Below are 23670 nucleotides of genomic sequence, written 5' to 3' on the forward strand. Positions count from 1 at the left end.
AATGTGAGCGCCCCAGGTCAGATCCTCTTTTATGCTAACACCCAGATCTCAGCAGTTCTGTGCAAGATGCAATCAAAACTCAGCAAACACAGTTCAGCTCTTTGCAGAATGCTGGTTTATTCACATCGGTTTCCAGACACATGCTGCGATTCGCATAAACGAACGAAATCGGCGCTATGGACCCCTGACGGTGAGCGTTTAAATAGCCCACCCGTTCATTACTGCCATTTCCTCCTTTAATAACACGCCCTTGTTGTTATCACCACACCCTCCTCATCAGCATATTGGCCGTCGGTGTGCTCTGGAGCGTTCTTCCGCAGCAACGTTCAGGAATCGCCCTACAACCGTCACACACGGCACTTCCACCCCACACCTTGCACATGACCGCCTGCACCCAGTGCCACCATCACCCCGTGTGTATATATATATATCTTCTGTATATCTTTTGCTGCTGTCATCGCAGTCAGTGTTGTCGAGCGTGCTGCGAGGCCCGACACCAGAAACTTAAAACTGGCCACTTGCTCCACTCAGTCTCCATTTTTCAAGCAAGGGCCGGATGTCTGATCTGTTCCTTCTATAGTCCACTATAAGCTCCTTGGTCTTATTGGTGTTAAGGACCAAGTTATTGTCTCCACACCACGAAAGCAACCAGATGAGAAAATTGGCAGGTTTATGTTACATTTCACAGCTCTGTGAGCAATTCAGAACAGAGTTTTGGTTGAAGTAATTCTGAATTATGGATGGAAGGATATAAAAGACCAGCCTCCCAGACAAGGGAAATTGGCCAATTGGTAGTGTGGCAAGATGTGGACAACTTAGCAGCAAGGATTACTTATGAGATGACTTGTATAAAGCAAGGGCCTGTTGGAATGACCTGAAAATAAATTGGTTGGGTAATCACTTGAGTTGATCGGGGGAGGTTTGTTGTTAGTGGACAGGTTAACAAATTATTAAGAGTTGGAAAGGCAATTGTTTGTTCTGTGTAGCTGTCATGTAGCTCTTTTGAGATCCAGTTCTCTGCTGTTTTAGATATAAGGATCAGCCCTATTAGTAGAGCGAGAGAGTGCTACCTCCAATAGCAGACACCAAAGGATGAAGGAGGATTGTGATGTCTGGAAGGACAATGCTATATTGTGCTTCATGGTCTTTCTGTCAGGTTTCGATGTCATCTCAAATAAATTGCACTCCCAAACAATTAATCTTTGCTGAAATATTCCATTTATTGAGTACGACAGATCTGGCCCCGACTTCGTCGTAGCCGATACTAACCCTCTGACCCCCAAACCCTTCCCTTTCCGTTCCCCAATTCTCATCTTCTAATTGGCCATCTTCCAAGTCAGTCTCCCCAGCTTCTGACCTCACCCCACAGGAATGTTCCCCCCTCCCATCCCATCTCCTAGGGGATATTATCTACAGAGAAAATAAGTAGGTGAAAAGTCAACCCTCGTCTTTTTATGGCAGCATCAGAATGCTGACACTTTCCTTACCAACTCTTAGAGGTAGACTGGACAAGAGGCATCAGCCATGAGTACAAACACTACTACCTTTATTCTAAGATTATAGTAACAGTATCTTGCAAGTCTGGAAGTAGATCTCTCCCCCTCATCTTTACAAGTCAGAAATTAGGGAGGGTCTCTTCTGAGACATTTGTCATGCTCCATTGCTTCTGGAGGCTAAGGTGTTCCAAGTAACACCTCCAATGAAATCAAACTCTGAGGCTTGAATTTCCTCAAAGCTAATTTTTATTAGAGATGTCATATTGGCACATCTGGGAAAACCCGAATCTGAGAGCTTCAGGGTTTTCCTCACCCAAAAGAAAGTTCAAGTCATTGTCCATCACCCACATGTCCATCACACCCACCAATCAGGTACCCTCTGGAACAGAAGATACCTCCCCACTCTTCTCAACACAGCTGCAGGGCAACTCGGCCTTGACTTTCTGGAAAGAATGTTATTTTGACTACATATCATCTTCATTCCATACAATCCCCCCTCCACAGCAGAATTTGTGGCAGGCCTGAAGAGTCACAGGTAAAAGATGGCTTCTAGGTCTGACAGGTGTCTCATATATGGTCATTGAAGAGTTGATGCTTTCCAATTGTGGAGTGCTGGAGAAGCCCTTTCAGAGTCTCTTTCGACTGCAGGGAGTTCAAATCAGTCGATCCTAAAGGAAATCAACCCTGACTGTTCTTTGGAAGGACAGATACTGAAGCTGAAACTCAAGTACGTTGGCCACCTAATGAGAAGAGAGGACTCTGGTGTTGGGAAAGATAGAAGGCAAAAGGAGAAGGGGATGGCAGAGGTTTAGATGGTTCGATAGGGCCATCAATGCAATGAAGATGAAGATGGGCAAATTCTGGGAGACAGGAGAGCCTGGTGGGCTATGGTCCTGGGGCCATGTAGTGTTGGACAGAATGACTGAACAACAGCAACAAACATGACGTTGACTAGTCTATGACTTTTTCTGTTTCTCAAGAACACTCTTACAGAACATTAAACTCGGCTGTTTCCTCTACAGCAGGAAATATTACCCCAGCATTTGTACTGAAGAAAGAGTCAATTCCTGGCCATCTCCTTCCTAGGAAGTGACATTTTGTCATTCGTCCTGGGTAGAAAACTGTTAGTTCTGCTCAAACATTATTCTGCAAAGATGGTGTCAGAACTGCCATCTCATGCCCACACTTTGCATTCACCAGCTGCGAGTGTGCAGGGGGGGAGGCTGGGGGGAGGGAGCTGGATGGGTTGGGGGGGAAGGCTAACAACTCGTTGTACTTTCTAGAGACCAATATGGCATTCCTAATAAAATTTTGGCACAGCTAGTGAAGGACCCAAGGTTTTCCCCACCCAAATCAAAACCCGAAGTTCCTGTCCCCCCCCCTCAGGTCACACATCCATCTCATGGCCCAATCAGGTCATAGTCCTCCTCCGGCTATCTCAGGTCCACACCTTCCAAGTACTTGGTGGGGATGTCCTTGGCTCCCACAGGAAAGAATGTTAATATACCATTCCTAATATAATTTAAGGGACACGGTGGCTCAGTGGCTAAGACAGTGAGCTTGTCGATCAGAAAGGTTGGCAATTTGGCGGTTCGAATCCCTAGCGTCGCATAACAGAGTGAGCTCCCGTGACTTGTCCCAGCTTCTGCCAACCTAGTTTGAAAGCATGTAAAAATGCAAGTAGAAAAATAGGGACCACCTTTGGTGGGAAGGTAACAGTGTTCCGTGAGCCTTTGGCATTTAGTCATGGCGGCCACATGATCACGGAGATGTCTTCAGACAGCGCTGGCTCTTCGGCTTTGAAACGGAGATGAGCATCGCCCCCTAGAGTCGGGAACGACTAGCTTGTATGTGCAAGGGGAGCCTTTACCTAAATAAAATTTAACTTTGAGGAAACTCCAGGCTTCAGAGTTTTGATTTAATTGGGACTGTTACTTGAAACCCTGACAGTAGAGTTAGCTCATCTGATCATTTTCCTGTCTGGTCTACCACATACAGCTTACACAGCAACCCTTGAAGTAGATAGACTTCCTCTTCTTCCAACTCTCTATCTGATGTAGAGTATTACTGCCAACGATCGTAGCTTGTAGCAATGTTAGCTATAATAACATGCATAGAAAAAGAAAAATATGGAAAGGAATTTTCTTGCACACCATTTATATTCTAAGCTGCATTTTCTGGGGAACCCACTATGGTTAATGTAAGAGATCTACTGTGCTTTCGGTCTCTAACGTAAGGAAGGTCCCTTCCCCCTTCCTCATCAGGAGGCATTTGAAAGAGCAGAAAGGATGGAGTGGAAAAACTGGCTTTAATCATGTTATTTATTTATAGCTGGGACAGCGAAAGGGCACGAAGGAATGACTAATTTGTGCAAAGTCATGATTGCTACATGGCCCAAGAAGGTCTCTGTAAATTCAGAGAAATGCCAAAATAATATTTTAAATATATAAAGTTTATTGTCATTGTACGTATATACACATACGTACAATGAAATTCACATAACACCCAGAGACCAAGCCCAACACACATGACAATCCCCAGACATACCCCCACCCACCAAAAATTCCCCACCCCTCAACCACCCAAGCATCCACACAGCAGACCAAGTAATGCTGTCCAACAGCTCACTGATGGTGGCCCTTTAGTTCATTGCTGAGTGCAGTTATAGCTCTGGGATAAAAACTATTCAGAAAACGTGAGGTCCGAGTTTTAATTGTTCTGTATCTTCTGCCAGAAGGCAACAGTCCAAAAAGATGGGAAGAGTCTCTGAGAATGTTGTGCAACTTCCTCAAACAGCGAGATGCGAAGATGTCATCCAGGGCTGGTAGCTGGAGTCCGATGATATTCTGGGGAATTTTAATAATTCTCTGTAGAAGGAATTCTGGGAGTTGAAGTCCACAAGTCTTAAAGTTGCCAAGGTTGGAGACCCCCTGATCTAGAAGATGCCTTGGATTATCTCATTAAGTGGTTAAGATGCAGTGAAGCTATTAACCTTATATCATCTTCTGCCATAAAGCATCATGACGCTTAAAAAAAAATTGCAGAAACATCCAATGCTGTTACTTGCTTCTCCAACGCTGTTCCTTCCTTCTGTCTCTTGGCTTGCCCTGAATTTATGCTGCCCCAGCAGCAAAGTGGATGCCGCAGACATGAGCCAACGCATATTAGATCTTGCACAATCTTGCTTTCCTTTTTGATGTCCGTTCTCCAGCCCCCTGCAGGATGAGAGGGAGATGATGTAATGTCCTGACCACAGCAAAGTCTCAAAGAAAAAGACAGAGGCTCCTGAGAGCTGGATCAGGTTCAGATTGTAATTGGCGAAGACAAGGAAGGCTTTCATTAGTCTTCAAAAAGAAGTCTAGGTTTGCTGGAAATTGGGCAGCGTATCAATATTTTAACAGTAACAGTAACAGAATTGGAAGGGATCTTAGAGGTCATCTAGTCCAACCCCCTGCTCACGCAGGAGAACCTAATTTATTGTTGTCAATTGCAGAGTCAGCCAGATGATTAGACTGGATTTGGCCTTTTTTATCCATCTACCAAATCTTTCCCAAGGACCTGGGATAGGCAGATATTGTTGTTTGATGGTGTTAAAGGTATTGTTGTAAGCTATAAGCTGTTCCGAGGAAAGCTGCCTTTTGCAATTGACTTGATGGTGATTTTTGTCAATGCCGATGGTGCTCCAGAAGTTGGAATTGCACACAACGTACCTATTTTTGGTACTACCTTTGCTTCCTTTCGCCAGAGTTGTTCTGTTTCAGGACTTTGTATTGTGATTTTCTCCCAGTTTAGTCTGCCGTCTCCAGATACTGCAATATTCTCTATTCAGATTGAGAGGTGCTTGGTGCTCTCTGAGCTTGTTTGTTTTCTTGCAGACGTCTTATTACCCAAACTGGATAACATCATCAGTGCCATTCAGATTATCATTATAATTGGTTGCACAGTCAGACAGATATTTAGACTCGATTCGGCACTTTTATCCACCTATTGAGCTCTTCCCAAGGACATAAGATAGGCAGATGTTGTTTTTTTGAGGGTCTTAAAGGTGTGCCAAGTAAAGCTGCCTTTTGCAATTGACTGGTGGTGATTTTGCCAATGCCAATGGTTTTCAAATGGTGCTCCTGACATTTTGGAGGCAAGGCCCCTATTTATTGCTACCATCTTTGCTTTCTTTTGCCATAGACGTTCTACTTCTATTTGCAGGTCTTTATATTTTGTTTAGGTCCACAACTCCTGAAATTCCCAGCAGCACACTTAAAAAGTGAAGGTCGGTGAAAGCCGGGTTATATGATGCCTTTATTCTAGTTTGCCTAGTTCTTAAAGGCAGGCAGTGTTGGTAAAAAAAAAATTAAAATGTCTATCCAGCGCACATCTATACAGCAATGCAGAAATGATTTGACATTGCCTTCTTCCAAGATGCAGAGAGTATTGCGTAGGAAATAAGTGGGTAATGAGTCTTTTTGTTTCAGCAAAATTGGTTATGCTCACTAGAGAATTGGAAATTGGAGGAAGGGAGCGAAGGTGATCCTTTTATTCATTTTCACACATCCTAGCCAAGGAAAACTCCCTTGCGGAGGGGTGGGGTGTCACTGTTTATCTTGGGAAGTTCCCATCCAAGCAGGAAGAGGGATCAAGCTGGGAGTTAGTCTTGAGTCTTTGCCCATCTACAAGAGACCTAGGACTGGGCTTCTCTCTTAAATTCCATGAAACCTTAAGTGAGGCCCTGCCTCTCCTCCTTTCCTAAGAAAATATAGACCAGGAGTCAGCAATCCGGGGCTCTGGAGCCGCATGTGGCTCTTTCATCCCTCTGCTGCGTCTCCCTGTTGCTGGTCGGCTCCACAATTGATAGGGCTTTCAGTTAGGACAGGCAGAGTAAAAAGGATCCTGTGGTAGGAGGAGACTCTATGGTGGGGGAATTCTTCTTCCGGTCAGCAGAAGAAAAATGACGCTGCGCTAGGAGGAGATTCTATGATGGGGGAACCGGACTTCTGGTCAGCTCCAGAACTGAATGGGGGCTTCCGGTTAGAACCTTTGTGGCTCTTTGAGTGTTTAAGGTTGCCGACCCCTGGTATAGACTCTTGAAACGTGGTAGTTCAAAAGAAACCTTTTATTGAGAAGAAGTGATAGCAGGACAAAGGCAAAGCAGACTCTAAATTCCCTCCCAACGACACAGTTAGAAACAGGACTTTAGAACCCCTCCCTCCAGTCCGATGTGGATTCAGCCAATCCAAAGGTGTGAAGATGTTGTTGTAATGGCTGTCCTGGGAAACAGATAAGGAGCCGTTCCCAGGGTCTTCTTCCGCTTCCAGCAAACTGAAACAATCCACATGGCCCTCCCTCCTTATTACGTCCCACAAAGGTGGGAATACTCCAGGGTGCTTAGGTGCCAGGATAAAGGTTATAAAATACAGCTTGTCCCCATGCTCCCCCCTCCCTCCATTTGAATGGCAGTATCACATTAGGGATCTGACACCTTACTTGTTTGTTCCCAAGGGAAGACAAGCAACCTGGGGAGGTTCTTGCACCATAGGTAGAACCTAATAAAGTGGTCAACTTGAACCATTCACTTCAGGGGTGGGTTCTAAATTTTTTTACTACTGGTTCTGTAGGCGTGGCTTATTTTGTGGGTGTGGCTTGGAGGTCATGTGACTAGGTGGGCGTGGCTAGCTGGTCAGAGTCATTTCTGGAAGGTCCTCACTTACGACCAGTCCTCGCACTTACGACCCGACTCATTTGTTTGCTTTTAACACTGATCAGCTGTAGGACGGCCCTTTGAAGCCCCACAGCAAGAGTTTAAACAGTTTTTTTCCCTCTAGTCATCAGCTGGGACTCAGGAGGCAGCAAGATTGGGGATGGGACCAAATAAAAGGTAAGAATAATGTGGGGGGGTGGGGGGGGAGAACTGGTTTGGTGCCGTCATATCGTCACTGCTACCGGCTCGGCCGAACCGGGAGGAACCCACCACTGATTCACTTGTGGATCCGTTGCTTGCATCTGACAGTTTCAGCTCAGAATGTTTTTACAGGTAGTCCTTGTTAAGGAATAACCCTTGAGTAGCAAGGGTGTGCACATGAGAGTAGTTATGAATAAGCACAGTCATCACACAGATACACTGAGTCATGTTACAGTTTACATTCAGGAAAAATAAAGCCCAGTCCAATAAACAAAAGTCTTCATACCAGTCGTAGTAATCGTATACGGTAAACAGTTCTTCTGGAGTTGCAAACAGTAATACAGTAAGTCAGATAGAGATATCAGAGAGCAAGAACAACAAAGAGAACAAGCCATGTTTCTAGCTCCCTCTTAAGGAGATTGGCAACAAAACTAACCAATCAGGACACAGTATGATGCAATACAGCAGTCTTAAAGCTATACAATACCATACAATACACTGCAAACATACATTGATGGTTTATATATTGCCAATCCAACATGTTAGGTAATAGTCTTATTCCTAACAGTCCTCGACTTACAACAGTTCATTTAGTGGCCATTCACAGTTACAACGGCACTGAGAAACGTGACTTTTTACGACCGCTTTTCATAATTACAACCTTTGCAGCGTCCCCCATGATCACATGATCAAAATTCAGACGCATGGCAACTGCCTTATATTTATGACGGTTGCAGTGTCCCAGGGTCACGCGATCCCCTTTTGCGACCTTCTGACCAACAAAAGTCCATGGGGAAGCCAGATTCACTTAACAACCAGGTTACTAACTTATCAGCTGCAGTGATTCGCTTAACAACTGTGGCAAGAAAAGTTGTAAACCGGGGCAAAACTCACTTAGCAAATGTCTCTCTTAACAGCACAAAATTTTGGGGCTTAATTGTGGTTGTAAATTGAGGATTACCTTTCAATAAATAACCTAGGTTCCCAAAAGAGAAGGCGAAGGGAGTTTAAGCAACTCAATTTGCCTAAGGGGAAATTGGTAGCAGGGGGTGCATTAATGCAGATTAGAAGATCAGCAAGTATTGCGGCTTGAAGAAATATATATGGTTATCCTTTTTTTAAAAAAAAGGATACTTTTAAAAAAAGTATTGTGGCGCAGTGGTTAGAATGCTGCGTTAGAATGCATTATTGCAGACTAACCCTGCCTGTTGCCAGGAGTTCGATCCTGAACCGGCTCAAGGTTGACTCAGCCTTCCATCCATCCGAGGTGGGTAAAATGAGGACCCAGATTGTTGGGAACAATAGGCTGAGTCTATAAATCTCTTAGAGAGGGCTGTAAAGCAATATAAAGTGGTATATAATTGCTATTGGTATAACTTGTAATTGGTGATATTCAGCTGGTTTGTACCAGTTCGAGTGAACCGGTAGTAGAGAATGCGGGTGTGCCTGCCCACCTGCTCCGGCGCTATGCCTATTTAGCCACGTTTTCGAGGCCGGGCACATGTGTGGAAAGTGCAGACGTGAGCAAAGCGCATGTGAGCGTGTGCGTGGCGAACCTGTAGTAACGATTTGTGAAACCCCCTCTCTGCTGGTAATCCATTGCAGAGGCAACTTTGAGAACTGGAAAGCCATTTTAAATGAAAGAGGCGGAATGAGAAAAATAGATACCCAGATGATGTCAAGTAAAAGGGGAAGGGGGGGGTTTAAAGAGAAAAAAGTGAGATATTATAAAAATGTACGCAAATGATGAAATAAAAATAAATAATAATTGAATAACAAATTGAAATGAGAATAAAGATAATTAGAAAATCGGGGCTGCTCGAATACCACTTTAGATTGAACTGAAAAGGGAAACAACAGGAGAGGAGGAAGGAGTAGAGAGAGAGGAAGGGAAAAGAGAGGAGAGGAGAAAGAAGAAAGGGAAAAGGAGAGGAAGAAAAGGGAGTGGAAAGAGGAGTAGAGGAGAAGGTTAGAAGAGGGGAAGAAAAGAGGAGTGGGGGAAGAGAAGAGGAAGTAAGAAAGAGAAGGAGAGGAAGAACGAAGGAAATAGGAGAAGAGAGAGGAAGGAAGAGAAGGGGATGAGAAGAAGAAAGGTTGGAGTAAAGGTAAGGGGTAAAAGAGCAGCCCCAAAAAAGTTAAAATTAGAAATGAAAGTTAAAAGAAAAGATGAATGGAAAATGATGAAAATGACTGTACATGTAAATGGGTTTATGAGAAATAAAAATAATTTTTTAAAATAAATAAATAAATAAATGAAAGAGGCATGACAACAGGATAGGTACTGGGAAGAAGAAACCAGAAGAGCCATTGTGCCTGAAATTTCAACGAAAGAATTCACTGTGGAGCATATTTTTGATTATACTCCAAACCAGTCTCTCTAAACAAAATAACATTTGTACAAATTTTAGTAGCAAAGATTGCTCTCGGTGGCTGAATAAGTTTGGAAATACATTTAGGAGGCTAAAAATAATTGTACAGTATTTCAACATTAGTGCGGTGTTCTATTCTTAGCCAGTTTTGTTTTATATATTAAAGCAGAGGGGGAAAAGAGAAAAGAAAAGCACCCATTTAGAGCAACTGATCTGTACTGGAAGCAGGGGTGAAATCTACTTACCTTCCCACAGTTCGGAAGTGCACGAGCCACGCTTCGACCCTCTGCGCATGCGCAGAGGGTAAAAAACAGGTTATTTCCTGGTTAAAACCAGGAAGTAATGACAACTGGGCAGGTGGGTGGAGCCTTGGGCCGCCATCGCTACAGGTTCTCCAAACCATTGGCTGCCATTGATACCGGTCCGAACTGGGAGCATTTCACCCCTGATTGGAAGCCAATGGTAGGTTGCCCCCGGTTCGCACTGGTTCTATAGAACCGGTAGTAAAACTGGCGGGAGGCTCCGCCCACTGACCCTGACGTCATCAAAATGCTTCTGCGCATGCGCGCAGCCCCGCTGTGAACCGGTAGTAAAGGTAAGTAGAACCCACCTCTGTTGGAAGCTCTTGATAATAATTCCCCAGCAGCATGGTGGCATCTAAGTTCAAAAATACTTAACAAGGCTGAATCTTGTTTGTATTTCAATAGAAGGCTACCAGGGAAGACATCTCAGGACTGACAGGTAATAAACCATCATTTGTTTAAACCAGACACGAATGCCAAAACCTCATCAGCTGCTCTTCTATACGAAGTTTGGCTCTTAAGTTTAAACTGAGATTTGAGACCGGTTTTACCAACCACCCTCTGAAATTATTTACTGGCTCTTGATTTACAATTGGAGTAGTGCGGTGGCCTAGAGGTGGAGCTCTTGCCTCACAATCAGGAGGCTGTGAGTTTGATCCTAGGTAAAGGCAGATATTTCTCTCTCTGGCCACACATTGATCGCGTTGGTTGATGATCTCTGGAGGGCTCGGGACAGGGGTTGCTCCTCTGTCCTGGTCCTATTAGACCTCTCAGTGGCTTTTGATACCATCAACCATGGTATCATGCTGCACCGGTTGGAAGAGTTAGGGGTGGGGGGAACTGTATTACGGTGGTTCTCCTCCTTTCTCTCCGACCAGTTGCAGTCTGTGTTGGCAGGGGGGCAGAGGTCGACCCCGAGGCCCCTTATATGTGGGGTGCCACAAGGGTCGGTCCTCTCGCCCCTTTTGTTCAACATTTATGTAAAGCTGCTGGGCAAGATCATCCGTGGTTTCGGGGTGAAGTACCACCAGTACGCTGATGACACCCAGCTGTACATCTCCACTCCGGACCACCCCAACAATGCCCTTGAAGTGATGTCCCAGTGTCTGGAGGCCGTGCGGATCTGGATGGGGAGGAACAGGCTCAGGCTCAACCCTTCCAAGACCGATGTCCCGATATAGTCAGTTGACGTCATCGCTGACTATTGGGGGCGAATCGCTGGCCCCCACGGAGAGGGCTCGCAACTTGGTTGTCCTCCTTGATTCACGGCTGTCTTTAGAAGAGCACTTGATGGCCGTGACCGGGAGGATTTTTCATCAGGTTCCCTGATTCGCCAGTTGCGTCCCTTTCTGGATTGGGACTCCCTACATACGTCACTCATGCCCTTGTCACTTCCCGCCTGGACTACTGTAACGCTCTCTACATGGGGCTCCCCTTGAGGAGCACCCGGAGGCTCCAACTGGCGCAGAGTGCGGCCACGCGGGTGGTTATGGGAGCAACATGGCGCTCCCGTGTGACACCTCTCCTGCGAGAGCTGCACTGGCTCCCGGTGGTCTTCCGGGTGCACTTCAAGGTTTTGGTCACCACCTTTAGAGCGCTCCATGGCTTAGGACCTGATTATTTACGGGACCTCCTACTACCACAAACAGCCTCCCACCGGCCAGTACGCTCTCATAGAGAGGGGCTCCTCCGGGTGCCGTCAGCCAAACAATGTCGACTGGCGGCCCCCAGGGGGAGGGCCTTCTCTGTGGGGGCACCCACTATCTGGAACAAGCTCCTCCCAGAGATACGGAGGATCCCGGATCTGTGCACTTTCCGCCGTGCTCTTAAGACCCTCCTATTCCAGCAAGCCCGCCTGGCCTAATTTTCTCCCCTGTTTTAAAAGTCTTTTAAATCGAAATTTTAATCTGTTTTAAATTATTGGGATTTTTACTTGTCTCGGGCTAAATTATTTAATCTGGTTTTAATTATGTTTCTAACTTTTGTATCTATGTATTTTATTTTGTGCCTGTTCACCACCCTGAGTCCTTCGGGAGTAGGGCGGTATATAAATTTAATAAAAACAAAAACAAACAAAAACAAACTAAGAATGTATCTGCTGAACAAAACTCCGCATTGGCGACAGGAAGGGCATCCGGCCATTAAAACACTCTGCTAGCTCCATTCAGTTGTCCAGACTCCACCCCGCAAGGGATTATGGGGTCGTTAAATGAAGATGATGATCTTGATTTACAATTGAAGTATATCTGTATTAAAACCCATATCTCCATTTGAAATGCAACCGAACTCAGCTCAGATCACAATGTGGAAGCCAGTATATGAGAGAAGGAAAGAAATTGTGCAGAACTGATTCTTGCTGGCTTCCTTAACTGTACTGGATAGTCCTTAACTTACAACAGTTTGTTCACTGACCGTTCAAAGTTACAACTGCACTGAAAAAGTGACTTATGACCACTTCCCACCCTTACGACCATTGCAGCATCTTCATAGTCACATTATCAAAACTCAGGTGCTTGGCAACTGGTCCATATTTATGATGGTTGTAATGACCTTTTGTGACCTTTGACAAGCAAAGTCAAGGGAGAAGCCAGATTCATTGAACAACAACGTTACTAACGTGACAACTGTGACGATTCACTTAACAACTGTGGCAAGAAAGATTGTAAAGTGGGACAAAGCTCACTTCACAAATGTCTCCCTTAGCAACAGAAATGTTGGGCTCAAGTGTGTTTGGTCGTAAGTCAAGGATTACCTGGGTAGTTGGACTGAAAAGACCGATCCTAAATGGTAGGGAGATGATGTTCCCGCCATTTTCCTGGTCCTTCTCTGCATTGAGGGTTTTGTTGTTCTAGCCAAGGAAGCCAGCTTGGCACATGGTTTGCTGCGCTGATCCTCAGAGAGCAATTATGATCAGTTCGTACTCAGCAGGACAAATGCTGCAGTTTTTTTTTTTTTAAAAAAAACCAATGTTCCCCTTTGATCCAACTTTCCTCCTTCCCTTTCATCTCCTTTTAACAACCCCATAATCCCTTATGGGGTGGAGTCTGGGCAACTGAACGGAGCTGAGTGTTTACTGGCCGGGTGCCCTTCCTGACACCAATGCAGAGTTATATTCAGCAGATATATTCTCCTTTTAAAGTTCAAAATTTTCTAAACAGTTTATATCCTATCCTATTCCAAAGGTATTTTCCTTTGGGTTTCTTTTCTTATAGTCAATTTAGTCTCTCCAAATTCAATATCCACGTTTAAAATGTAAGTATCCAAAAGTATTCCGGGAACTCAGAAGCATCACGGTGAGACTGGTTGGGAAAACGCCAGGCTCTAACGAGCCTGGCGAAAACTCAGCCAGACGAACTGTCGGGGGGGTCTTTGAAATGGAACTGTCCTGTAGGGACAGTGAAGAAGGAGAGGTACCTCAGTTGGCTAAAGAGGAACAGGCAAGGTCCTCGAAAAACTAGAGAAAACTCTTCGATCCGACGGCGGGGGCGGCGGACATTGCGAACCACCATGAAGCTGGGGCATCCGGAATAAGAATTGTGCAGGAGCGAAGATTTGAGCAGAGCTTTGGTACCGGGTGAGTGACTGGCCAACTCACAGATAATAAAGGAAAAAAATTGGAAAACTTTAAAGTTACCCCGGCATGGAAACAGTGGCTAAACAGCAGAATTGGATACTTAAATTTTAAATGTGGATAGTGAATTTAGCAGATATATTCTCAATGTACCCAGAGAGAGAAATAATCTGCCACTACCTAGGATCGAACTCACCGCCTCCTGATTGTGAGGCGAGAGCTCCACCTCTAGGCCACCGCACCATTCTTTCTCCTTCCTTTTATGGGATAATAATTCCCTTTTTGTGTTGGCACACCTATTGGCAACCTCTGATCATTGCCTAGGTGGGCTGAGATGGCTTTTCTCTCCCTCCTTTGTGTCTCCCCAGGTTCTCTACCACCTTTTCGAAGAGTTTGCTACCTTTGAGAAAGTCACCCTCACGGACATCGTCCTGGGCTTCCTGAGCTTCTTTGTGGTAGCCCTGGGGGGCATCTTTGTCGGGGTTGTCTACGGCATCATCGGAGCCTTCACCTCCCGCTTCACCTCCCACATCCGGGTCATCGAACCTCTTTTCGTCTTTCTGTACAGTTACATGGCATATCTGTCTGCAGAAGTCTTCCACCTGTCAGGCATCATGGCGTAAGTATTAGACTTGGATGGGGGCAAGTGGTGTTCTTCAGGCATTTTGGATTGGAGCTCTCATCAGCCCCCCATTAGCAGAGGAGTTTGGAAGGGACTGTAGGAGTTGTAGTCCATTCATCTGAAAGGAAACTGGATTGCCTGCCCCTACTGTAGAAATTAAAAGGGATGTGGTGGTTCAGTGGCTAAAACGCTGAGCTTGTCGATCAAAAGGTCGGCAGTTCAGCAGTTCGAATCCCAAGTGCCGCATAATGGGGTGAGCTCCCGTTACTTGTCCCAGCTTCTGCCAACCAAGCAGTTCGAAAGCCCGTAAAAAATGCAAGTAGAAAAATAGGGACCACCTTTGGTTGGAAGGTAAGAGCGTTCCGTGCGCCTTTGGCATTTAGTCATGCCGGCCACATGGCCACAGAGACGTCTTTAGACAGCGTTGGCTCTTCAGCTTTGAAATGGAGATGAGCACCGCCCTCTAGAGTTGGGAACGACTATCACATATGTGCGAGGGGAACCTTTACCTTTACCTTACTGTAGAAATTGAACTACGATGAGTTCATGGACATTCGTGGTAGCATCTAGTGATCTCTCAAAAATATGTAGAGCTCAGCCTGTTTAGTATTTGGGTGGAAGACCACAAGGACACACCAGGGCTGTAGGCTAGACTCCAAATTTGAGAAAACAAAACATCCTGCAAACCATTTTTGTATTGTTGCTATGTCCATGAAGTTCCTAGGAGTTGAGGTTGACTTTAGATCAAAACCTTTAGAACAGGGCTCTCCAAACTTGGCAACTTTAAGACATGTGGACTTCCAACTCCCAGAATTCCCTAGCCAGCCACAAGTCTTAAAGTTACCAATTTTGGAGCACCCTGCTTTAGATCATAGGCAGCTGACTTATTTTAAGGTATTTATTTATTAAATGATTTGTTAGAATTGCAGCCTCTCTTTCCTCCAAGAACTCATTTGCATTCGTGCCCTCTCTCCTTCAACAGCCAAGGTGGCGCAGTGGTTAGAGTGCAGTATTGCAGGCTACTTCAGCTGACTGCTAGCTGCAGTTCAGCAGTTCTAATCTCATCAGGCTCAAGGTTGACTCAGCCTTCCATCCTTCCGAGGTGGGTAAAATGAGGACCCAGATTGTTGGGGGCAATAGGCTGGCTCTGTAAACCGCTTAGAGAGGGCTGTAAAAGCACTATGAAGCGGTATATAAATCTAAGTGCTATTGCTATGATAGGTTGAAGTGAGAAAGAGAAAGAGAGAGAAACTGGCTCGAAGTCACCTAGACAATCAGTCAGTTATAAAACTATCTTAATAAATAGTAAATAAAATTTAAGATAAAATTAAACAGTAAAATAACCTGACTGGAATCCATATGTGAGGTCCAAAAGAAGCAATCTATGTCCAGGTTATAAAATACTCTCTAAAATTACATAAAATGTGATAACATCTGAATTTGCAAAAATGTGAAAATCTAAACTGTAAGTAAAATACAATATGTAAATAATGATAATCACAAAATAAAAAGACCTTCAAACGGAAGTAGAACAACTATGGCAAAAGAAAGCCAATAGGAATAGGCATCTTGGGCCCATCAATCCCAAACATTTGGAGCACCACTTAAAAATCATCGGCATTGACGAATCAGGGTCAGTCAATTGCAAAAGGCAGCTTTTGCGTGGTGGAGCAGTGGTTAGAATGCAGTATTGCAGGCTAATTCTGCTGGCTGTTAGCAGTTCGATCCTGGCCAGCTCAAGGTTGACTCAGCCTTCCTTCCTTCCAAGGTTGGTAAAATGAGGACCCAGTTTGTTGGGGGCAATATGCTGATTCTGTAATCCGCTTAGAGAGGGCTGTAAAAGCACTGTGAAGCGGTATATAAGTCTAAGTGCTATTGCTATTGCATAGCTGGCTGAAAAATTTTGGGAGTTGAAGTCCACAGGTCTTAAAGCTACCAAGTTTGAAGGCCTCTGAAATAGTCCCCAACTTATGACCATAATTGAGGCCAGAATTTCTGTTGGTAAACAAGTAAATCCGACTTCCCCAATTGACTTTGTAAATTTAAGTAAATCCGACTTCCCCAATTGACTTTGCATGTTGAAAGGCGGCTGGGAGAGTCGGAAGTGGGACTATACAACCGTCGTAAATACATATTAGTTGCCAAGCATTCAAATTTTGATCAGTGACCATGGGGAATACTGTGAGGGTCATAAGTGAGAGATCTGGTCACAAGTCCCTATTTTCAGTGCCATTGTAACTGAAGCTTTTCTTCTCCCGCCTGACTGCCAGAAAAAGGACATTGTTTTTAGTTGCTCTCGGGGGCTCCAATGAAGCATGTTGCCCGTCCTCCATTTTGTCCCCCAATTCTCTTGGAGGCTGACAGAACAGCAGCTTTCTGCCAAGCTTGCGGGGTGACTCATCCTCCGGCTCCCTGGCTGGCGACGCCAACACTGTCAGCAGACTCGACTAGAAAACCTCCCTCGCTATAAAACCAGCAGAGACAAGAGCGCCAACTCAGTCAGGGCCATAAAAGAAGTGGCCGTGGGGAAGTTGGGTTGGGAAAGCGCAGTGGGGAACACACAACCTTTTGAATTCAGCGGTACTTGGCCCTGTCTTACTGATGCGCTTCCCTTAGGAATGTAGATGAGTCATTGTAGATCTACTGCTGAGCTATAATCTTGACTCACCCTGATTAGCTGGGTAAAGAAATGGGGAGAAATTGCTAGGAGGGGGTGGGGGCAACAGGTTTCTAGTTCACCTCTTCCTGCCCCTCCCCCCCCGCCCCCCGCAGACAACTGGCAGAGGTGAATGGGAAGATAAATCTCTCTCTCTCTCTCTCTCTCACATCCTTATTACTGAATTACAGTTTTTACCACAACCCCCTGAGTCTATCGTCCTTCCTTCCTTCCTTCCTTCCTTCCTTCCTTCCTTCCTTCCTTCCTTCCTTCCTTCCTTCCTCCCTCCCTCCTTCCCTCCCTCCCATCCTTATTACTGAACTACAGTTTTTACCACAATCCCTGAGTCTTCCTTCCTTCCTTCCTTCCTTCCTTCCTTCCTTCCTTCCTTCCTTCCTTCCCTTCCTTTCTCACATCCTTATTACAAAACTACAGCTTTTATCACAACCCCCAAGTCTTCCTTCTTTCCTTCCTTCCTTCTTTCCTTCCTTCCTTCCTTCCTTCCTTCCTTCCTTCCTCCCTTCCCTTCCCTTCCCTTCCTTTCTCACATCCTTATTACTGAACTACAGCTTTTATCACAACCCCTGAGTCTTCCTTCCTTCCTTCCTTCCTTCCTTCCTTCCTTTCCTCCCACCCTCCCTCTCTCACATCCTTATTACAGAACTACAGCTTTTATCACAACCCCCGAGTCTTCCTTCCTTCCTTCCTTCCTTCCTTCCTTCCTTCCTTCCTTCCTTCCTTCCTTCCTTCCCTCCCTCCCTCTGTCCCTCTTTCTTTCTCTCTCTCTCAACAAGCAAAAAGATAAAGGACTAAAATACAAATGAATAAACACACAATTTAAACATGGTCCAGGAATTATATCCTTAGATAAGGAACAAGTGAAGAATACATTAAATTGTTTGAAAAGATTAAACGTCGCCTTTTAAGTTCTAAGCTAAAGGAACATATGGGTGTCTAGGCTGGGTGTGAAGCCATGGGAAGGCCACTTCCTCCAAGAGCATATTTTAGTCTTGCGTAGGGGTTAGAGAGGAAAAATGTCTCCCACTTACTCACACATAGGCAGTTCCTGATTGCCAGGAACAACCAAATATGAACGCTTAACACAAGATTTTATATTAAGGCTCATTTTGAGTGATGTGGATCGCTCCTCCAAGCATTCCTCTCTCCATCTCTTCCTTCCAAGCGTGATCATCTGGTGGAATGGACCATCTTCTCAGCAAGACCAGGGATGTTGGTGCTCTCTTCAGTCTTCCCACAGCCCATTTCTCTCTTTCTTGCAGGCTGATTGCTGCAGGGGTGGTGATGCGTCCTTATGTGGAGGCCAATATCTCCCACAAGTCCCACACAACCATCAAATATTTCCTGAAGATGTGGAGCAGCGTCAGTGAGACCCTTATCTTCATCTTCCTTGGTGTCTCCACCGTGGCTGGGAAGCACCACTGGAACTGGGCCTTCGTCATTTGCACCCTGATTTTCTGCTTGATTGCCAGGGTTTTAGGTCTGGACCTGTTGCTCAAATTGGAAATAGGGCAGGGGTGATAAATGAAAGTTTTTCATTTACATGGCTTGGGGACCAGGTTATTTGAAGACTCACATCTCCTTAGTTAAGCATCTTCCCAGCTCACTAGAATGTGAAGGCGAGGTCTATCGTGGGTCCCTATCTATTAGGAGGTACATCTTGTGGGATGAAGATAAAGGGTTTTCTCCATGGTGGCATGGTGGATATTCCCTCCCTGGGGAATATCATTCCCTGAAAGATAAGATTGGCCCCCACCTTGTTCCTGAGTGGTGGCTCAGTGGCTAAGACGCTGAGCTTGTCGATCGAAAGGTGGGCAGTTCAGCGGTTCGAATCCCTAGTGCCGCGTGACGGGGTGAGCTCCCATTACTTGTCCCAGCGTCTCCCAACCTAGCAGTTTGAAAGCACATAAAAAAATGCAAGTAGAAAAATAGGGACCATCTTTGGTGGGAAGGTAAAAGCATTCCGTGCGCCTTTGGCATTTAGTCATGCTGGCCACATGACCACGGAGACGTCTTCGGACAGCGCTGGCTCTTCAGCTTTAAAATGGAGATGAGCACCGCCCCCTAGAGTCGGGAACAACTAGCACATATGTGTGAGGGGAACCTTTACCTTTACCTTGTTACTTTTCTGGAAGATGCGGTTTTGTCAGTGGTTGACAAAAGATCCCCTGGTTGATACAGAACTAATCAGGTGGCGGGCATGAGTGTGTGATCATCACTGCTGAGGTGGGTGGAGGGTTCCTGGGTTTTTACACTGTGACATTTTGATGTTGTAAGTAGCCTGGAGTCACTGCGTGTACTGACTCACATAATAAATTAAATAAATACATACCTGCCACTGGCAAACTCTCCTGCAAGCTTTTACAGGAAGTGTCCATGCATAAAAATGGACAGAGGGAGAACATGTTATTGTTACCTAAATTTCTGGGCCATTGCTCCCGTTAGGATGTAGGGGGCCATCATATGCAGCGGGGTGTTTCTCTGACCCAGAGAGATGCTTAGAAAACAAGCTGGATTTGTATAACATGCTATTATGTTATATAAGCCGCGGTGGCGCAGTGGTTAGAATGCAGTACTGCAGGCTACTCCTGCTGGCTGCTGGCTGCCTGCAATTTGGCAGATCGAATCTCACCAGGCTCAAGGTTGACTCAGCCTTCCATCCTTCCGAGGTGGGTAAAATGAGGACCCAGATTGTTGGGGGCAATAGGCTGACTCTGTAAACCACTTAAGAGAGGGCTGTAAAAGCACTGTAAAGTGGTATATAAGTCTAAGTGCTATTGCTATTAGAGTATGAGGGCAGCCCTCGACAAGATAGGTGGCAAATAAATTTAATAAACAAACAAATGTTAGGTTTTGCATGCTATGTGTGTATGTGTGTGTGGGGCCCACTAACCGTCTACTCGATCAGTGTAAATGCGCTGTGCGAACCTTGTGATTTGAAACCCTGAAAAAACAAAAAGCAAGAGCTCTGTATATGTCAAAAGTGCCATTAGGTAATCTGTGCCTCTCTGTCTTTTCAAACTCTGTTCAGGTGTGTTGGGGTTGACATGGTTCATCAACAAATTTCGCATTGTGAAGTTGAGCCCGAAGGATCAGTTCATCATTGCCTATGGTGGCTTGCGAGGGGCCATCGCCTTCTCTCTTGGCTACCTCCTGGAACATCAGCATTTCCCAATGCGAGACATGTTTCTCACAGCGATCATCACAGTGATATTCTTCACAGTCTTTGTGCAGGTAGATCTGTGTAGCCCATCCCCGTTCGCCATCCCTCCTGACATCCTTCACAATCCAGTCTAAAACCTCCCATCTGGATTTGTGAGTGTCCCTCCCAAAGAAATAAATTATGCGCTTTCTCCCCTTCTCCTACATCTTCGTTTATTAAAAATCCAGGCGAGTCTGGTAGCACCTTTTCTGATTGACAGGTTTTACAGAAAGGCATAAGATTTCATGAGCTGAGCCATTAGTTGCATAGAGCGATTGGGCTGATTTAAATTGGGGTGAGTTTGCGAGAAGACAGAATGGAAGACAGGATGATTATGCAGATTATATATGTGAGAGATTGCTGGTGTCCTGTTAATTAACCCTAACCAATCCTCATCTCATCCCAAGTATATAAATCCTAGATCAGTCAAGCTACTTACACACATTGTTGAAGTGAGCTCACGAAAGTGTATGCCTTTATTTATTAAACATATAGGCCAGTGATGGCAAACCTTTTTGCCATCGTGTGCCAAAAGCTGGGGGAGCATGGGGGGGGGGGTCGTGTGTGTGCATGCTCACACCCATAATGCAATGCCCTCCGCGCGCCCCACCCTGCGATGCCCCGCCCCCTGCACATGCGCGTGCCCCTCTCCTGTGCCCCGTTTTGGGCCTAGCAGGCCTCCCTGAAGCCTCCAGAGGCCAGAAATGGCCCATTTCTGGACTTCTGGTAGGCCCTATAGGCCCGTTTTTCACCCTCCCCAGGCTCCAGAGGCTTTCCTGGAGCCTGGGGCAAGCAAACACAGCCCATTTCCGGACTTCCGGAAGGCCCATTTTTCACCCTCCCAGAGCCTCCACGTGAGCCCTGTACTTACCTGGCATCCAAAATGCCGTCTGAATGGATGGTGGGGAATGGAAGGAAAAATTGCCAAGTTTGGAGACCTCCTGGAATCAGAGAAAACAGGGGAGATAATCTTTCAAGCTCAGCCACTGCTCCAGAGGTGGGGCTAGCAAAGTGTTTGGGAAGAGCATTTCTGATGGAAAATGAAAAATGAACTGACTTTGGGTATGGCCAGGGGTGGGCTGCTAGGAGTTTGCAGGGATTTGGGAGAACCTCTAGCTAAGATTCTGTATAGTTCGGAGAATCCCCAAATCCCATTCCTGGCTGGCCCCACCCTCCCCTCCCCTCCCCTCCCAGGAGTCCCCATGTGGCCCGTTTTGTATGCAGGTAAGTGTAGGGCGTGCATGGAGGCTCGGGGAGGGTGAAAAATGGGCCTACTGGGAGTTCGGGAAGGCCAGAAATGGGCCCGTTTCCGGCCTCCAGAGGGCCTCCAGAGCCTGGGGAGGCTGTTTTTGCCCTCCTGGAGGCTCAAGCAAAGCCTCTGGAGCCCCGGGAGGGCAAAAACCCCATCATGGTGCAGAAGGCTGACTAGGCCACGGCCACCATGGCCACGCCCACCCAGCAACCCTTGCTAAAATTTTTGAAGCCCACCCCTGGGTATGGCTGATGGAATTTAACCTGGCTTGTCTATCTGCAGGGTATGACCATCCGCCCTCTGGTGGATCTTCTGGCGGTGAAAAAAAAGCAGGAGACCAAGAGGTCCATTAACGAGGAAATTCACACTCAGGTGATGATGCCTTTCTAGCTGCTGTAAAGCATCTTTGTGGTGTGTATGTGTGAATGCCACTGCCACCAGTTGTGTTGATATTCTTCCCATCTGTAAAATGTATTTTTAAATATTTTAAAAATGTTTTTATTGTTTTCTACATTGCCTTTTACAATATTCAACCTTTCAAAGATTTTTTTTAATAGATAGTCCTCAACTTACGACCACAATTGCAATTTTGCCATCATTTTTACTGTGGACATTAAGCGAATCACCGCAGTCTTTTAAGGGAATCACATGGTTGTTAAGCAAATCCAGCTTCCCTAATGGACTACTTGCCAGATTTAAACCACTAAACCATTCTGGCTAGGGAATTCTGGGAGTTGAAGTCCACACATCGTCCAGCGGCCAAGGTTGAGAAACACTGCACTAAAGGCAAGATGCTATAATTGCTGTAAATGCGAGCTGGTTGCCACGTGCTTGAATTTCAATCATGTGACCGTGGGGGTTGCGTGATGGTTGTGACTTCAAGGACTGGTCGTAAGCCACTTTTCCCGAGGCTGTCGTAACTTTGAGTCATTGTTAAAGGAACAATCTGCGTGATTTAATAATTAAAGCAAGGACTCTACCGCCACCTATGGCAGAACCTTGGCAGCGCAACTTAAATGAAATGTCTTGTGCTCTTAATTCAGCCTTTCCCAACCTGGTGCCCTCAAGATAGTCGTCTTACTGGATAGAGTAGAGGAAAGTTGTGCCCCCTGGTTGTTAGTTCCCCATCAAAAGGACTTCCAGGAGATAGCAAAATATAATCATAGCAAATTAATGAACCCTACTGGAGGAAGCTTTGTATTTTGAGGGCTGGTCAAGGAAGTTACATTGCGAAGATAGGCTTCTATTGGAGAGACAAGGTTTGACTTACAGCCTTTTTTGTTTAATGACCATGGTGGTGCAGTGGTTAGAATGAAGTACTGCAGGCTTCATCTGCTGACTGCCGGCTGCCAGCAATTTGGCAATTCGAAGTTCACCAGCTCAGGGTTGACTCAGCCTCCCATCCTTCCGAGATCAGTAAAATGAGGACCCATATTGTTGGGGGCAATAGGCTGACTCTGTAAAACTGCTTAGAGAGAGCTGTAAAGCACTGTGAAGCAGTATATAAGTCTTAAGTGCAATTGCTATTCAAAGTTACAACAGCACTGAAAAAAACTGACTTACGACCGTTTTTTTTTACACTTAAATCCATTGCACCATCCCCATGGTCACACGATCAAAATTTGGATGCTTGGCAACTGGCATGTATTTATGACGGTTGCAGTGTCCCTGGGTAATGTGATCCCCTTTCCAACCAGCAAAGTCAGTGGGGAAGCCAGATTCACTTAACAACCGCGTAACTAGCTTAACCACTTAAATTGTTAAGTGAAGCAGTGCTTCACTTAACAATTGTCGCAAGAAAATTCATAACATGTGGCAAAACTCACACAACAACTGCCTTGCTTAGCAATAGGGCTCAATTGTGATCGTAAGTCGAGGACTACCTGTATTTAGGTGCCATCAAGTTGGCACTGAACTCCTGTTGACTGCTGTATGGAATTCTTGACTATCCTGATCTTATAGCTGGGAACTCTTCCAGGAATAGTTCCGTATTCTGATTGATCTCATCCATCCACTGTATCCATTGTTTATTCCTTGTGCTTTCCTTAATGTCACCAAGCCCTCTTTCTCGTCCATTATCCACTTAGATCCCATCCCTCAACTATGTGGTTTTCTGCAGGGAGTCATCAAGCTTTATGTGGTTTGAATTTCAAACCTTTATTGTCAATGCACAACATGTGTACTATGAGATTGGCTGAGCCTCCCTTAGTTCACCCCTCCCCCGCAACACAAATACATCTCAATAACTCACAGTGAAAGAAAGAAAATCCTTAACCCAGTAAATCATAC

General features: G+C 45.5%; 1 protein-coding gene across 1 annotated transcript in view; it reads left to right on the forward strand.

The window, feature by feature from the left end:
* SLC9A1 (solute carrier family 9 member A1) overlaps nucleotides 1-23670 on the forward strand; it is a 98751-nt gene that overhangs the window by 62744 nt on the left and 12337 nt on the right. The window contains exons 3-6 of the mRNA XM_060691474.2: nucleotides 14000-14250; nucleotides 18190-18407; nucleotides 19959-20161; nucleotides 21664-21753. Coding sequence (XP_060547457.1) covers nucleotides 14000-14250; nucleotides 18190-18407; nucleotides 19959-20161; nucleotides 21664-21753 — 762 coding nt within the window. The remainder of the gene's footprint in view (nucleotides 1-13999; nucleotides 14251-18189; nucleotides 18408-19958; nucleotides 20162-21663; nucleotides 21754-23670) is intronic.

The sequence above is a fragment of the Pantherophis guttatus genome, chromosome 10 (assembly GCF_059756535.1).
Source record: "Pantherophis guttatus breed Tessera chromosome 10, ASM5975653v1, whole genome shotgun sequence".
NCBI classification, from domain to species: domain Eukaryota; kingdom Metazoa; phylum Chordata; class Lepidosauria; order Squamata; family Colubridae; genus Pantherophis; species Pantherophis guttatus.